Source organism: Globicephala melas, chromosome 17 (genome assembly GCF_963455315.2).
Source record: "Globicephala melas chromosome 17, mGloMel1.2, whole genome shotgun sequence".
Taxonomy (NCBI): domain Eukaryota; kingdom Metazoa; phylum Chordata; class Mammalia; order Artiodactyla; family Delphinidae; genus Globicephala; species Globicephala melas.
The window spans coordinates 65,186,551-65,205,161 of NC_083330.1; the positions used below are offsets into that span (position 1 = coordinate 65,186,551).

At 46.3% G+C, this 18,611-nt stretch overlaps 1 protein-coding gene across 5 annotated transcripts in view; it reads right to left on the reverse strand.

Moving 5' to 3' along the window:
• Window positions 1-18,611, reverse strand: part of MTSS1 (MTSS I-BAR domain containing 1) — a 164,686-nt gene that overhangs the window by 133,516 nt on the left and 12,559 nt on the right. For all 5 annotated transcript variants that reach the window (XM_030875746.2, XM_030875753.2, XM_030875747.2 and 2 more), the window contains exons 2-3: window positions 9,847-9,908; window positions 6,040-6,113 (exon numbers count right to left, since the gene is read on the reverse strand). In XM_030875746.2, coding sequence (XP_030731606.1) covers window positions 6,040-6,113; window positions 9,847-9,908 — 136 coding nt within the window. The remainder of the gene's footprint in view (window positions 1-6,039; window positions 6,114-9,846; window positions 9,909-18,611) is intronic.

The following is an 18,611-nucleotide window of genomic DNA, read 5'->3' on the forward strand; positions in this document are numbered from 1 at the left end:
CTGTCTTCATCTCGGCAATCCAGGCTCACTGATTAAAGTCCACCTCTGACCGCCTGGACCTCGCTGGCTGTTGTGAGAGTTCCAGCTTCCACCTGCCCTCCTCAAGCACACATTGCGGGTCTCTTCTAACCGTATTTCTCGCCTAACCTTCTCTCTCCTTTATCCTCTGCTTAACCTCTACTTCCTTCCACTCCCTTTGTCCCCAGAGTGAAAACTGGAAACTCTAAAGATAATATAGAAAGAGAAATTTTAGACTGCCCAACTGCATTTGTATTTTAAGATTTAATAGGGCCAAAAGGAGATTTTAAATCGTAGAATATTAGAGCTGAAAAAGGTTACCTGCGATCCTCTAGGACCCTACTAGGTCCTGGGAAAACCCCTTTTACAAGTGGGGAAATCAAAGCCCGGAGAAGTGAAACAAAATTATTCAGGGTCACGTAGCTGGCCAAGCAGAAGACAAACCCAGGCATCCCGGCTCCCAATCTATTCATTACTCCAAGGTGCTACATAGATTGTTTTTTTTTAATGCATTCAGGATCAAGTAACTTTAAAAGCAAACTTAAGTTTATACTAAATCCAGGAGCACCTTACATGAGGAATCATAATTTAATGGTTAAAATCTAGACTCTGGGCCAGGCTTCAGTCTCCCCACTTCCAAGCCATGTGACCTTGGTCGGTTTAGCTCTCTTCGTCCAGATTTCATCATCTAGAATGGAGGTCATAAGCACTGACCTCACAGTGCTGTTTCGAGAATGAAAAGACTCAATCCATGTAAAGCACGAAGGACACAGCCCAGCCCGTGTTACGTATTCAATAAAGGTGATTAGAGATGATCTAGTCGTCTGGGGATCCATTTCCTTCCTTCTTAGAATCTTAAACTCCTCACTCTGGGTTTGGTGTATTATCACCTCAACATCCCGGAGATGGTTTTTCAAAGCTATAAAGTAATTACAGAGGCACACTGAGGCAGCCAAAAATGAAAGTCACACAGCATTATGCTCTCAAAGGCCCTTGCTGACACAAGCAAATGATGCAAGGGCCAAGAAGGGCCACTGCTAACTAAGATGTGCCCCTGCCTTCCAGTGAAAGGGGGCACCAGGCTGCACGCTTACAGGTGTAGGAATGCTACTCCCCAACCCCAGCCACCGAGGGTTGAGAAGCCTCCCCCCACCTTTGTTCTTTTCCTTTTCTTTTTTTAAGCAACCCAGACAAATGCACACCAGTCAGTTCAACAACTCCTATGACAGCCCGTGTGCTGGTCCATCATGGACACGAAGAAAATGGAGACCCTGCCTCACAAAAGTCAGGCATCCTTTGTACAACAAATGCCTAGACACTAATTCTTTGCGGCCAATAACACAGAAACGGGTACTTTCACACTCAACACAAGTTGTACATTCATTCCAGAGTGCAAACATCAAAAAAATATGGAACTGTATGTATTATGGTGTTGATTAACTCTTAAATTTCATTATGGTTTAATTATTCACCTAAACACGTACATTATAATAGCGACTTGCACTCTTTCGTTAAAAAAAATGAATAGAGGGCTTCCCTGGTGGCGCAGTGGTTGAGAGTTCGCCTGCCGATGCAGGGGACATGGGTTCGTGCCCCGGTCCGGGAAGATCCCAGGAGCCGCGGAGCGGCTGGGCCCGTGAGCCATGGCCGCTGAGCCTGCGCGTCCAGAGCCTGTGCCCCGCAACGGGAGAGGCCACAACAGTGAGAGGCCGCGTACCACAAAAAAAAAAAAAAAAAAAAAAAAGAATACAACAGAGTTCTAATGTACTTCCACGTTCTACTTAATAGCTATATGACTAGATGGATTTTGCTCTTATAATGCCTAGCTTTAGAAGATTTTCCTAAATAAATTATATTCATAGCTACTGCAAAATATTTGCTAAAAAGGACAAAGACCTTTCAGAGCCATTCCCTTTGGGAAACAAGATGGAATGCTAATATTTTGGAAACCAGAGATCTGCTAGCTTGAGATTCTGGATACCAGCCCAAAAGAGACTCATTTAAGAATAACTGTTATTGCCTTCTCATCTTTCCAGCAAGAAAGACTCAAAAAATATGATATCTAAAGGCTCTAAGCAAGAGACTGGACTTTCCATAGAGGGTAGATATCAAACTTCAAACTGCATCAGAGTTACACCCTGTAAGACCACAAGCCCAAATATATTTGCTGCTGACCAAAACAGATTGAAGTTGTTTTTTTTTTTTTAACAGATTCTTCATTTCCTTGGAGGTGCATACACCATTAAAAGAGATTACCCATAGATCTCCAAAAGGATGTATACATGGACATTAACTGCAGTGTAGCTTGTAACAGTACGTAAGTGGAGATAATCTAAATATTCCTCAAAATAAAAATGATTTGGGCTTCCCTGGTGGCGCAGTGGTTGAGAGTCCGCCTGCCGACGCAGGGGACGCGGGTTCGTGCCCCGGTCCGGGAAGATCCCACATGCCGCAGAGCGGCTGGGCCCGTGAGCCACGGCCGCTGAGCCTGTGCGTCCGGAGCCTGTGCTCCACAACGGGAGAGGCCACAGCAGTGAGAGGCCCGCGTACAGCAAAAAAAAAAAAAAAAAAGAAAGAAAAATGATTAAATCATGCTACATCCAGACAGTGAAACTCCATTTGGCTGGTAGAACCAATGAGGTAGATCTCTAGGTACTGACATAGAAAGATAATTATAATATACTGGGGAGCAAAAGCACGGGAACAATGTTTCTTACAGTTACCTTTTGAAAAAGATCTTACAAATATATTTTATTCCATATATCAACCTACCTATTGTTCTACAAGTAATTTTTCTCCCATATGTGTTTAAGTATGCAAAGAAGTCTATAAAAGACACTAAGCCCAATCTCTGCAAATGGTACTGAGAGGGTAGATTTTACTTTATATACTTCGTTACATGACTTTTTTTTAAACTAAAGAGCATGTTCTATATTTTTCAATTGTTAAGTAAAAATTAACTTAATACAACTAATTTGATGCTTACTGAACATAAGATGTGCATTCAAGTTTCTCTCTTATCATCTCCATAAAATATATCTTTTTTGTATCAACCATACATTTTTTAGGTCACGTGAGTTCTCACACTCCCATATTCAATAAAGTTATTTCCTCCCAGTGCATATGGATTCTAGACATCGAGATGTAAAGTATTCTGGTATTGCTAAAAGTGACCTAAAATCAAATGGTTTAAAAATGTATCAAAGCAGGGGGCTTCCTTAGTGGCGCAGTAGTTAAGAATCCACCTGCCAATGCAGGGGACACGGGTTCGAGCCCTGATCCGGGAAGATCCCACATGCCGCGGAGCAACTAAGCCCGTGCGCCACAACTACTGAGCCTGCACTCTAGAGCCCACGAGCCACAACTACTGAGCCCATGCACCACAACTACTGAAGCCCACGCGCTCTAGAGCCCTGCTCCGCAACAAGAGAAGCCACTGCAATGAGAAGCCCGTGCACCGCAATGAAGAGTAGCCCCCGCTCACCGCAACTAGAGAAAGCTCAAGCACAGCAACGAAGACCCAACACAGCCAAAAATAAAATAAATAAATAAAATATATATATATATATATATATATATATATATATATATATATATATATATATAATCTCAAAGCAGGGATCTTGTTCCCTGTGACATTATTTGTCTTTTGTCAACGACATCACCTCCAAACTCCTTCTCTACCTCCACCAGCACCACAGAGAGGCTACTCTGGTTTCCTTTCCCACAAATAATTGTTTTTCCTCCCTTCAACCATGAGAACTTGCAGGCCCTTCCATTTCCCACCGAGAACCACTCTCAGAAGCAGCGTCTGCAAAAACCCAGGTTCGCACTGCAGGAAATTACGGACAATCAGGGGATACATCTCTATTCCATCCTTTAGGGTCCATCCAGTAATTAAACATTAAAATATAAACTTACAAACCATAGAGCCTCAAAAATGCAACACCAGATACGTAAGTTCTTTAAAATAATGGAGCAACTCTTTTAAGAGAGACACACTCTGATGGCTATTCTAGAAAGACATCCATATGACTGATGAGTCCAATTCCAGATCCTGCTGCGGGCGAAGAAAATATGATAAAACCGACCCAATAACACTCACAGCAGTGAACACTGGCATGACCATTGTATTCCTCTTTATACTTGTATATTCTAAAGGTTCCATAACACACACGTATGTGTTACGTAACAAAATTTTTAAGGGGCTTAGAAAAAGATACTGGGTAAGACCCATGTCAAGCTGCCAAACCAGATGAAGAAACCAACGCTCTGATGTCTCCATCACACTCTCCTAGGGAACCTTCTGAAACACCGCTGGCATCTTGGAAATGAGGAGAAATACTACTTCTCCTGGGAGAATTTCCTCGACTCCCTGAGCTGAGTTAATTGCTCACTTTTCCATATTCCCCCAGCACTCTGTTCTACCACTATTACCATACCAAACATATTATTTCCACACTGAAATTCTTCATTTGCACACAGCATCCCCCCCGCCCCCCTGCCACTACAAGCTCCTCCAGGACATGTCGAGTAATATATTGATTTTTGTGGCCCCATGACACTGCCTGAAATATCAGCGGTTTTCAAGCATCTTAAATGAGAAGAGTCCTCGCTGCAAATTCATTTGAATATTTAATTAAGCACCTATGGTAAATGGGTACATACTGAAACCCAGTGGAGGTACATACCCATCATGGGCTTCAGATAAGCTTAACTCTTGTGTGACTGGGAACAATCCCCCCAACACTGGCCTCCAACACCCACATTTTCCCATGTCACCAAGACAATGACAAGAACAGGCATATAGCCCGTCAGTGCACAAGCAGACTCAGAGAGAAGGCAAAAAAAAGAGGCAGGAGAGATTCTCTGAGAATGAAAAGGAAAGCACCCCCTTTGAATGGGGGCGTCTCTAGGTTATGGGTAATGTCACATTTCTAAAGATGGTGCTGGATACAGACACATTTACTTTCTTCTCTACACCTTTCACATGTTATGAATATTCTTTTCTACGATTCACAGTCACTGAAAAACCATTACAAATTTTCAAAAGATTTCCCTTTGTTCATTGATTTAATAAACATACTTTAAACACTTACTGTGTTCCAGGTACTATGTTTTGGGAGGGTTCAGACACGCACACGTCACCGTCTAGTCTATACCTGTAGGGGTTTGCAGTCAAATGTGGGAGACACACAAACAGACACAACACAATAGGACGCTACTTATAATAGGTTTCCTCGTTTTATGGGAACCTAGAAAAAATGGTCTAACCCATCATTCTCACTGCTTCTCATTCCACAAGGGATTGAGGAAAATCTTAAGATGACACATGAGAGGGAAAAACAAATTGCAAGCAAACACACAGCTCAGGACTCTACAACCAGCACATCATTAAAAGTGATCACAAAAACATATCAAGCCAGGACTTCCCCGGTGGCGCAGTGGTTAAGAATCCACCCGCCAATGCAGGGGACATGGGTTTGACCCCTAGTCTGGGAAGATTCCACATGCCATGGAGCAACTAAGCCCGTGCGCCACAACTACTGAGCCTGAGCTCCAGAGCCCTCGAGCCACAACTACTGAGCCCACGCACCTAGAGCCCGTGCTCCGCAACAAGAGAAGCCACCGCAATGAGAAGCCCACGCACCGCAACGAAGAGTAGCCCCTGCTTGCCGCAACTAGAGAAAGCCCGCGTGCAGCAATGCAGACCCAAGGCAGCCAATTAATTAACTGACTGATTGATTGATTAATTAATTTAAAAATACAACAAGCCATCTCAGGCATAAATAGTGGTTCCTTTCATTTATTTTTCACTCTTCTCGTGCACTTTATTATCTAGAGAACGATTTGCAGCTTCTACGATGTGGAATCCCACAGAGTTAAAAAATCTATATATTTTTAAATATGAGTCAGCTAAGCTCTGATAACTTAAGCTCTATATTCTTGTAAAGCGCCCAAGGGTAAGAGCCCACACGCTGAGCGCCGTCAATGCTGGGAGCCATCCCTCCACCTGCTTACCACGTGTGTTGGTGGCCATGTCAGCCACTTTCTGAAAGGCATCCAAGAAGGCAGCTGCTGCTACTACTGTTGTCCTAAGATGCAAACAGAAAACAAAAGCATGAGGAATGTCTCACACTAGCAGATGCAAGACAGCAAAAAGGCTGCAACTGCTGCTGAGGACTGAAAGTAACCCTCCAGGAGAGAGAACCCGACTGGACATGGACAACCATTGGCTTTGTGGACCCACGTTATTCTTAAGAAAACTTTCTCCTTCTCATATTAGCACTCTCCCCCAATAACGTCCAGGTCGTGCAGCGCTAGTCAATAAATGCTAGCAATTCTTCCCACCCAACAGTATAAATTATCACCAGGTTAAAATTTCACCAATGAGGAAAAAGGTATTTCTGCCTAAAAGAACAATTTATTAAAAAATATAAATGGTATACGTGAAAGTGATTTTAGAGTAGGAAAACAATATAGCTATATGGATTGGCAGAAGGAATCTTGGAGAGTGATCGTCTAGGTTAAACAATTCATTTTAGGGTTGGGAAAACTGAGACCACAGCTACATAGTGATTTTCAAGATCACTAGCTCATACCAGGGCTGAGACCAGTAGCCCAGCATGACTTACAGTGCCGTGTTCATCCTACTACAAGATCCAGGCTATGTGACTTTTCCCCCTAAATCATAATTATAGGGAAACTGAGATACTATTTTTTTCAACGTTAGAATGCTACCTAAACAGCATCTTCTGAATTCCTAAAAGCTGAGAATGAGGAGGAGTTACTATACTCATTTGCTGTCCTAGAAGTTATTCTGAATTCTTCACATCCCCTTGAGCACTGGAAGATGCCTTGAGCACTCTGTGGTCTCCTGGTTCCTAGAGTCGTGGTCCAAGATGTCACTGAATGAAAAGTAAGCACTGCTGCATCTCAGGGCCGTGATTACCCAGGACAAGCAAGCAAGCCCCAGGCTCACTCACAAGAACTCTGTAACAGAATTTACAGCCTGATGCTAACTTCCAAGTATTTCACACATGAATCCAGCCCCCACTGAGCATTCCTAACAATGCAAAATTGCTGAAGGATGAAGATGAGAATAAGGACTAAAAGGGAATGAGTTCAAATCAGAGGGAAAAAAAAGAAAGAAATGACCTTTGAACATAAGCAAGAGTAGCTATGAAGCAAAAGGTTCCCGGAAGGTGATGGAGTGGTCCCCAGGAAAACCTGGGCAATAGTCCCTCAGAGTCAAGCTTCAAAACGAGGCCTGGGGGCTTCCCTGGTGGCGCAGTGGTTGAGAGTCCGCCTGCCGATGCAGGGGACATGGGTTCGTGCCCCAGTCCGGGAAGATCCCACATGCCATGGAGCGGCTGGGCCCGTGAGCCATGGCCGCTGGGCCTGCGCGTCCGGAGCCTGTGCTCCGCAACGGGAGAGGCCACAACAGTGAGAGGCCCGCGTACCGCAAAAAAAAAAAAAAAAAAAAAAGAGGCCTGATATTTTCCAGTAGAGCAAGAGAACATTCTGCTCAAAAAAAAAAAACAAAAACACAATGACATACACACTAAACAAAACAAAACAAAACCAAAACAAAACCAAAAAAACCACACCACGTCAAAGTATATTTCTTAAAGAGTTGGCACCATGGAAAAGTTAGCTTTATCAAACACCCTGAGTTACAAATGGCTCGTTCTGATTTATAATTAATATCTGATACAAGTGCTGGGTTTATTCTTATTCAAGTCAAGGCCGATCTTCCAAATTTAATGAGCCACAGCTGGAGAGGTGCCTTGAGTATTACACAGTCACCAGGGCTCCTGTGAAAACAAGACCGTGGTCAAGTGTGACAAATTAAGAGCTTTTAAACACCGACTTCCGATGAGCCGTATTTCACTGACTGCTTTTTTCACAGGACATCTTAGCTCTCTCTAATGGGGCCGAGCAAACACGCATCCATCAGCAGGAGAAAGGAGGGTTCAGCTTACATGCTCCAAGACTATTTGCCTCTTCTACGGTCTTATCCTCATGCACTCCCTAACACAGAAAATTAAACCCTGTGCTTGAGGCTCCTATGGTGCTCTCAGCCAGGTACTAGTAGTTTGACAAAATAAGGAAACGGTCCCTGCCCTCAGGAGGCCTACGTATTGTTAATATATATATATATGGTACTTTGTACCAGTGGGGATAAGATTGCTTTAAGTCTCACTCTGTATGTTTAAGACAGCTAATCAGTTAATTATTTTAAACTTTAGCATCCTCATTGGTAAAAGGGGAAGAGCATCTTTTCCTTGGTCAACCCTGAAAACCTGTCAGACAATTAAATGAGGCTGGATAAGAAAAAATGTTGGAGGAGGGGTTGGACTTAAATGTTTTACTGTTTTACTACAGGAGGTGACCTCCTACAGGATGGAGACTAACCTATTTGAAATAAATGATGATAGCGGCAGAGCTGGGGCAGAGGGGTTTGGATATGATCCAGGATAAAGTAATCAAAGGTTCGTAAGCAAAGAAATGGTAAAGGACTTGACAAGTGGCAAAGGGGCCATAGTCTGGAGCCCGTGGTCCATCTGGATGCCCACTCATGGATCTGGAAATCCCAGGCCCCATGAAGCTGAATGATGGGCAGGGAAAGTTCCACGTCTCCCAAGTTCTTCTCTCCTTATCTGCTGGGGAGCCAGGGAATGCCCAGTGCTATGGCTAAAGTTCTGGGCAGGCACCCCTGGTGCCAACAGGTAAAGTCCTAAAAACCCCATGTCATTCCTCCCTCCTGTCATCCACATGGCTTTTTATCTCAGAAAACACCTACCTGCTTTGTCCTCTGGAAAACCATCCCCATACATCCAAACCAACCAATACGCCGTGAATAGGGGTCGTGAAAATAACTGCTTTTTTTTTTAATGTCCCAACCCTCTTGAAGCACCCTCTAAGTGCAATCACGCCCCTCCCCTCACTGATTTCAAAGGCATATAGCTTTAACAAGAAGATGTTGCCGTATTTTCTGTTTCATATGAAATGATATATTAACAAGCACAAGATGAGGCAATAATAATAGCTCCTTAGAGCACATCAGCATTAGATCCTGGTTTTTAAGCAGTTTTATTGAGACATAATTTGTATACCATAAAATTCACCATTTTTAGGTGTATAAGTCATCAATTTTTCAGTAAATTTAGAGTTATGCAAACACCACCACAATCCCATTTCAGAACATTTCCATCACCACAAAAAGGTCACTCATGCCCATTTGCAGTCAACCTTCTTTTCCACTCCTAGCCCCAGGAAACTACAAATCTACATCTGTCTCAACAGATTTGCATTATCTAGACATTTCATGTAAATAGAATGATACAAACTAAGTTTTAAACTCTATAAGGGTAGGCAGTAATCAGAATGGACTGTGGAGCCAGACTGCCTCAGATCAATTCCCTGCTCTGTCATTTATCAATACTAGCTGTGTGACTTTGGATAAGTTATTCAGCTTATCTGTGCCTCAGTTATCTCATCAGCAAAATGGGGTAACAAGACTATTTATCTCTTGGGGTTGTGAGATTTAACTGTTACCATGTACCTGGCCCATTCTGATCTTACATATAATACTTCATCGGACTCTCAAAATTCCAGTGGAAGGAGGCAGAGTGGATATGAGTTTAATTTTACATACAGGAATCAGAGGTCAGGACGCATGGCTAGTAAGTGGCAACGCCACTGCATGCTTCTCTATCTGCAACACTTCCAAAACTAACGCTAATTTGCCTCTTGGGTCCATCCTAATCCATCCTTTGTCTAAGGATGCTGCCGTTTTCCTAGGGATGACATGCTTCTACTTACCGAAGCTGGGACTGTAGCTTTCCGGCTTTGTTTATGAAATCTTCCCAAACTGGATAGCTCCCCTATAACAAAACAAAGCCATACGTCAGTAAGTCATGCTGTGATAGACATCTGATGAAGACATTGACAGCACACTCAATTCCAATTATACAGAAAACAGTATATGCTCTCTTCCTTTGCAGTCTACGACATGTTGCCCAGATTACTGTACATACAAGTATATTGGCCCAGAAATGGGTTATGAATGTGCTCAGTCCCTGTGATCCTGTAAACACTACCGATACCAAGTGGAACAAGTTTGGCAGAATCTAAGCCATATATCGATGCATCACGTTTTGAGTCAACAGATGGGTGGGTCCAAATTCAAGATATGTAGACCATTTAAGGCTCTACCCTGAACCACCTGATCATGGCTCTGGCTCTTCTCACCCTTATCCCAGAAGGCAGGGAGGGGGGAACCAGAGTGACTGAGGCTCCTCTCCAGGAGAGGAGACTACTGGGAAGCATTATTAGACTAGCAGAATCTCGAGGTTGGGAAGTTACCTGAATACAGCTGCTTCAGCTGATGGCTTGAGCCCAGCACCTACATACAGCATGATTACAGGTGGTTCCCCAGCACATTGCAGCTGACAGGGAACTCATCACTCTCCACGGCAGCCTACCTACATCAGCCACCCTGTCCTTTAGGTCCACGCAGCCCTAGTTCTAACCTTCTAGGGATCCACAGAGTTAAGATCAATCCTGCTTCCACACACACATCTTTTCAAAGAACGGAGGATAGCAGCACATTCATCCACAGCTTTCCTTCTTTCAGCTCCCAGACGGAATTCTGTGTCTACACGGGCCCCTGCCTCACATCCCCATAGCATCTTGGGGACACTCCATCACATGTCTCTACTTTTCTTCTAAGTATGGTGCTCAGACACGAACTCAAAACTGCAGGTGCAATTCTGATGGGGGCAAACTAGGGCGGGGGGCGGTTACAGCTGCAGGCTAGAATGTGCATGTTACGAACCTTGACAAGGTAAAAATAACGTATGACACCTCTTGATTTTGTCATTAGGAGAGGGGATGGGAAAACTATAATGAAGTTAATCATCTCATCTTTTATTACAGAAGCCCCATCAAAATAGTCTAAAACTGAAACTGACCTAAAACAATGATTTCACCTTCCTAATGGTTTTAATAATCTTTTTCTCTTATGCTTAGGAGCACAGTTTCTCTACCTTGCCACTACTGACATTTTGAGCCAGCTAATTCTTTCTTTCTTTCTTTTGCTGGGGCGGGGGGGGCGGGGGGGGGGCGGGGGAGGGGTTCCTGTACATTGCAGGGTGCTTAGCAGGATCCCTGACCTCTATTCACCAGATGTCAGGAACATTCACAGATGCCACTGGATGTGACAAAATGTCTCCAGACACCGCCAGATGGCTCCTACAGGGCAAAGTCACCCCCAGTTAAGAACCACTGCCTCAGAAGAATGTCTGAGAAACTGATTTCTTCTAGTGAAGAAACAGTTATCTGAAGTTCTGCAATTTCTTCAGTATTACTTCACTTCAGTTTCAATTCTTCCGTTCAGTGAAAGTAAAATTAAATATATTTTTATTTTGAAAATATCTTGCATAGAACATGTTAATAAAAGTGCCCATTTACACATTTCTCGAGCTATCAAGTCTGTCTGAAAATGTGCACAGAGACATCTGGAAAACCGTCTACCAAGTATTATAATGGAATATTTCTGGGAGCTAAGATTTGGACCAATGTGTTGTTTTCTTGTTTGTACTTTCCTCCATGGCCATAGTTTTGTTCTGTTTTTTTAAATAAGGGTCATGTATCATTTTTATAAAAACAATGAAGTCATTAAAAAAATTTAAGATCAAATTAGCATTTCTGGCCACAACAGCACCGTGAATTTACGATACACCCAAACCCTAAAGTCCGTTTCGTGCATGCTGCTAGATCACAACCATCAGTTCTGCATTTGGGCATTTGGGACCTGCTTGGCCCAACTGCAGGTGCTGGATTTATTCCTTCAAGCGGCAGTGTGCTCCTAACAGGACACTGAGCTGCACCAGGCCAGGGATGCTGTCTGGCTGGCTACTGGCAGAAGTCCTATGGCAGCTACATCTGAGCTACTGACACCAACATCCATGCACAGGTCCTGTCATCATCTGCTAAACCACTTAGCCTCCATCCCATCTTTGTGCCCCAGGGGGTCTCTTCAACCCAAAAGCATAACTTTATTTGTGTTGAATGAAACCCTGTGAGGGCTCAGGCTACCTTTCCAGGCCCATCAAGACACTGTGCGGAATCCCAAGTATAGCACCTAATTAATATACTTACAATTTTCTTATCAAGTCCTGGTATGAACATGCCTTCTACATCTACATCCAAGTAATTAAGGGTAAAGGCTGAGATCAGAGTCCTCTGGCTGGTCACTAGAGATCTCTGTCCAGATGGAAATCAGTTAAGCATCCTTAAGAGCACAAGAGTGCAACTAACCAATCACAGCCTCAGCTAGGCATCCCTTCTCTTTCTGGTCCACAAGACAGTATGAGAAGCTTTAGGAAAGGCCTGAGGATGTTCAGAGACACGGACCATCAACTTCTAGCCAAAGGAACCATCATCGCTCATCTGCACATAGGGCACGAAAGCCAGGTCCTCCTCTCCCCAGCTGCAGCCACTCCCATCCATGGAACCCCTGGAGAAGGTCACTGAGATGATCCATAATATTTCTTAAGAAAAAGGTGAGGGGCTTCCCTGGTGGTTCAGTGGTTAAGAATCCGCCTGCCAATGCAGGGGACAGGGGTTCGAGCCCTGGTCCAGGAAGATCCCACACGCCGCGGAGCAACTAAGCCCGTGCGCTGCAACTACTGAGCCTGCGCTCTAGAGCCCGCGAGCCACAACTGCTGAAGCCTGCGTGCCCAGAGCCCGTGCTCCACAACGAGAAGCCACCACAACGAGAAGCCTGCACACCGCAACAAAGAGTAGCCCCCCGCCCACCGCAACTAGAGAAAGCCTGCATGCAGCAACGAAGACCCACTGCAGCCAAAAATAAATACATCAATTAAATTAAAAAAGAAAAAGGTGAGGCACATTCACTGAAAACACGCCAGAATGGCCAAAGGCCTGCACAGGGAGCCCCAAATCCTGAGTTCTAGCCACAGCCCTGGCAGTAAATTATGGGGGTAAGTCACTTGACCTCTCAGGCCAGTTTCTTATAATGATCAACAAAAAAAATGCATAATTCCATCACTGTTATTGAACACTGACATCACGGAACACTGAAAGAATGTTGGGAAGGAATAAGGAACACAAACTCCAGGAGCCCATCTCCTGGCTAGAATCCTAGCTCTCCCGTCTGCCATGGGACATCGGGCAGGTCGTCCGACCTCTGCCTGGGTAAGTCACCACTGCCCAGGGCTGGTGTGAGGAAGAAATGAAGTCAGACATCTAAAGTGCTCAGAGCAGTGCCAGGCACTCAGTAAGTGTCCAATGACCTTTGACAGGATTGATCCAAGCGTCTGCAGGCTCCCAGGAATCTCCTTCGGGATGCTGGGAGAGATGTTTAAAACTCTCAAGGTCAGATGGTCCACCCAGGCTGGGATCCCTCATTCTTAGTCCTAAGTACAGTTCGGACTGTGCATCTCACTATGAGTTCACCATAGTTAAAGCAGACACAGAGCATGGCAGTGGGACACACAGTGTCAGTCAATGTCTCTGCCATTCCCAAGTACATGGCAGGTGGAGTACTTAAACCCCAGATGAATGTGCCTGAAAACAGCTGCTCAAACCACTTTAAAAACTACTTATCTGCCCCCACTGGGAGCCTCATTCCAGTCTTTACCAAATTAGCAACAAAAGGAGGGTCCCCGCTCCAGTTAGGGGGTACAGCACCCAGCTCTCTGCCTACGAACACCCACTCAGCCAGAAGAAGGCTGCCAACCGCAGCTCTCTCCCCACTTGATGATATTTGACAGTCTCTCAAAGAGTGTCAGGCCCACCTGTTTTAGGCAATATATAATTTAATGGATTCTTTAAAAAAAAAAAAAAGAACTTCTAAGAACAGAAGACAAAAACCTCCTTGTTGAGAATTTTTTTTTAAGTGTATAAATGTTATTAAAATTTAAAGGCAAGGTGATGTTGGGTTGTTTCAGATTTTTTTTTTTTGAAGTTTCTTTCAAGGAAAAACAAAAAGTTTCTACCCACCTGAAAGTTTTACTACAAAAATTCAAACGCTTAGAGGAAGTGAGGAAGGAGGGAGAAGGCACCCGTAGGAAGATAAAATGGTAATTGAGAGAAAAAGCGCTGGGTTGTTCTAGACGACAAGGCTGGGCAAAGGGGAACAGACTCAAATTTCAGAAGAAATTTGTCAGTCGAGACACTGTGTACACTGAGAATCCTTCCAGAAAGCAAGTCCAACGTGGTCCTTAATTTTCTAATCTGCACCGCCCACCAAGAAGTCCCAGAAAGCTGTCTCCTGAGGCTATGTGTCTGGCGGGCTCTATTCACCATGCATCCCCAGAGCTATGAGAAAGCCTCAACACAGACCCCACTGCGGAGTTCACCAGAGAACATGGAAGGGTTTCACAGCTTTCCAGACATACCAAAGTCAACGAAAATAAGACGCCCACTGAGCTCCTGGGCTCTGCCAAGTCCAAAGTCACAGGTGAAGGGAAACAGGCTCTCCTCCCTCTGGAACCCCCTGAATTTCTTTGGAGAGGCGGGCAGGGAGGTTGTGAAGCCCTGACAGTTTGTTGAGAATAGAACTCAGATCACACAGGGTTCTGGGAGAATGGAAGAGTTCCCCGTCAAAGCTGGTGTGTTTACAAGCACGTGGAGGGGCTTCCCTGGTGGCGCAGTGGTTGGGAGTCCGCCTGCCGATGCAGGGGACGCAGGTTCGTGCCCCGGTCCGAGAAGATCCCACATGCCGCGGAGCAGCTGGGCCCGTGAGCCATGGCCGCTGAGCCTGCGCGTCCGGAGCCTGAGCTCCGCAACGGGAGAGGCCACAACAGTGAGAGGGCCGCGTACCGCAAACAACAACAACAACAACAAAAAAAACCCAGCAAGCACGTGGAGGGCTCTCTGCATCTAGCTGCCTGACCGTCTCCACTTCCCTACAGGGAGAGAGATGGGGCTGCCTGAAGACGGGCTCTAACTCTGCAGCCACCAGTCGGGGCGCCCACCACACAGCCCCTCCGAAGGCTGTTCTCTCTTCTAACCTCCAGGGGGATTCAGCGATCTGGAAAACTCCTACTCGGCCGTCACCACCCAGCTCAAATGTCACCTTCTGCAGAGTATCCTGGGACCCATCTGCTTCCCTCATATCATGCAGTTGGCCATCTCTGAGCCTGAGTCTCCCCCGCTGAACTGTGGGTTCGAGGACAGAAAAATGGAGGGAGGAAGGAAAAGCATTTCCGATAAGAGGAACAAAGACAGGGAAGCAGAAACAGCACAAGTGGGCTCCTCCGAGGGACACCGGAGTGGCACATTCATGCTGGGAGAAGCAGGAGATGGAAGGATGGACAAGGGGGCCATGGGTGGCCATCCAGGCCAAGATCCAGCGTTGGACTACAAACGGGGCCTTCATCCAGATGGTGAGTGACATAAATCCCAAACCAGCATGGTGACAAGAGAAGCTGGCTACCGCATCACAGACCTGACGGCAGCCTGGTCCCTTGGGGAGTGGGGAGGAGAATGAAGTTATTCTCTTACTTCTGACGGAAAAAGACCATCTGATCTCCGTCGACTCCCCAAGAGTTTGGTGGCCACCTAAGCAAACATGCAAGTGGGCTGCCCTGCCTACCCTCAAGGTTGAGCTCCAAGAACACCCCCGAGTTCCTGTCCTCTCCTCTGCTTTCCCCACAGCCAGACGGCTGGGCAGGCCACTTGCCTAACCCGAGTACAGGGCTCAGCCAGGGGTCATGCTGACTGGGGGCTCTGTTTTGCTTTGCTTTGTTTTGTATTAAACAGAGGCCTGGGATGGCATCCCACACACGGCGCAGCAGAATAAACTGCGCGTAACTCATCAGCCCGGCTGGTTAACGATGCCCCATAAATAATGCAGCAACTGCCTCTCCCAGCCCCGCCGCTGTGATGGCAGAACCTCGGGGGACAGCTGAGGGAATCAGACACCAGTGCGGCCACTTGGGGAACAGAGAGGAGCCGGGAGCCTTGGTGAGAGAAGGGACCGTCTGAGAGGAGCCAGAGGCTGGAGGGGACTCTCACGAGGAGGCAGAATTCGGCTCAGCTGAGAATGAAACAGGGACCAGCGGGGACAGGCTATAGGGGGTCGGGTTCCAGCTCAAAAGTTCCAGACAGAGGCTGGCTCACCAGTGGTCATGGCTGATGAGAATCCAAGTCTTGGATATACGACTGGACAGGTCCTCTCCCAAGCCCTTCTTTTCACCTTGACAAGCACCACTGTCACCACCATCATCATTCAGCATCACCACGTTCTAAACGGTTGCTAGATGCCCGATACATAGATCAGCATTTCTCCAACGTTAACTTTCATATCCATCACCTGGGGATCTTGCAAAAATGCAGGTTCTGATTCCCTTGGTCTGAGGTGGGGCCTGGATGTTGCATGTTTAATCTGAGTAAGGCCGAGGCTGCTGGTCCAGAGACCACACACGGAGGAGCACAGCTTGATACACACACGTATTACCCGTTCACAAAAACCCAGTGAGGCGGGTGCTCCTAATTATCTCACAGCTGAAGAAACCAAGGACCAGGAAGGTTGCATCCTAGTGGTCTAGGCTGAAACTTGATCCTAAATCTGCCTGACTTTGTGGCCCAAGCGCTGCCCTGATTCTGCTAAGTGCAAGCAGCAAGATGCACAGCCCCAGCCTCCCGGTCCAGCCCCAGGGCTGCAGAAAGCCACTCAGTAGGCAGGCTGGGTCCTGCTTTATGCTGGGTTCAGTAGGAGCCCAGACAAAGCAAAGTGGAGACCAAGGGCTCCGAACACATAACCCCCGATTACAACCGCAAAGGCCCTGGACAAGCTGTAACGTCGACCTAGGAATGGTCAAGATTCTCAACCATGTGAAAAAAGAAAACACAAAACAAAGAAAAGTTCTTGGTGCAAAAAACGTCTGATAGAAATGCACAGGAAATGTTCAGTCACCACCATTAGCAGTGTGATTATGGATAATTCTGTGAAGTCTTCAGGTTTCCTGTGGATACTAGAACTGATCTGCTTCTCCCAGGAGGTTGGAAAGCCTGTCTGGAGCATCTCTATAGGCTGAGGCCACCACCCCTGCCACCGGGTCTCTCCCCAGGGTGGGTGTGAGGAACGCAGTCCATAACATCCCTCTCCTTCTTCTTCTAGGGACACCCCAGGCTTTAGGGAAACGAAAAGCAAAGCTTCAAGAGGAAGTTTCTGACCAAAGCAGGAGTGCCTCTGGACTCCATGCTTCTTGAAGCACAAGGCAGGAATGTGCAGCTTCCAGAAGTGGGTGCCTGTCACAGCTTTGTCCCCAAAGCCATCCTTCCCCACCCCATCCTACAAGATGAAGGGCTCCCAAGATCCTCTGATGAAAGGCGCTGCGTAAGCCCATCCATCATCAAAACCATTCCTGGGCTTTTATTTTCTGATTGGGGCTTGCCTAATCCACTAATTATCCCTGTCCATCAAGTGGATGGCAGCCACTCGCATAATCAGTGGTTGCCTCCTTGCACGCCCACCCTCACCCACCTACTCAAGCTCACCAGCAATAAATATGCCTGTGAAAAGGACCTTACGGCTCTGTGCACACTTTGTGGGCACTGCCACCTTCCACTAAACAGATTTCCCCTTCCACTGAACTCCACAAGCCCCAATTCCCAGCCGGGCTATTAGGAATGACACCTGGGTGGGTACCACGAAAAAGGGCCGTGTTTGTTACTTCTATAGTCATTGCCCTTTTTTAGTGTCTTTCCACTGAATGTCCTTCTCTTTGCCTGGATAGAGGGCCCTGATGGGCAGTCTAATCCAGTGTCTAAAAGGATCAGTGTGGTCTAGTGGTTTGAGTCAGGCTGCCCAACTTCAGATCTCCCCACTGGAGACCTAAGTGACTCAGTTATCCATTGCCGCTCTGTCTTCATCTGTAAATGATAGCCCCGGTAGTTCCCACCTCAAAGGATGTTAACGAGAGTAAGTGAAAGAATACCAGGGCATAGAAGGATGACTAGCACTTAGAAACTTAGAACTCCAGAAATGCCAGCAATTGCTATTTTAATGAGTCAACATACAAGGCCAGCCACCCGGACTGGGACATTTAATGAGCACCTACTATGCACAGGCGGGGGGGGGGGGGGGGGGGAGGGGCCGGTGTTAAAACAGGCCAGAGTGTTGAGGAATGCTGCTGTGTAAGCCACCAATCCCAAAGCCTTCGGAGGGCGCCACACTCCAGATATAAAGCACTGGAAGGTGGGGTTGGTGCAAATTTCTGGAGGGGGGTGATTCCTCACCGAGGTCTTAAAAGGACAAAAGGGAATTTTCTGGGCCAAGAGGAAGGAAAGAAAGGACAGGAGGAAGCATTCCCTGCAGAAGAAAGAGAATTAGCAAAGGATAGGAAGTATAGAAGACTATGCTACCTTCAGACATGAGAGTCATTCTGTTCACCTGCAACACATCCAGGGAAGGTGGGATCTGGGGGGCGGGGATGGGGTGGGAAGAGCAGGGAGATCCTTCCTACTCACTTCCTGAGCTGCAGAGGAGGCTCTTGGTGGCTCAGGGGGGCCCAAGAGCCACCCCCACTTCTACTTACTCATGGTACACTCCC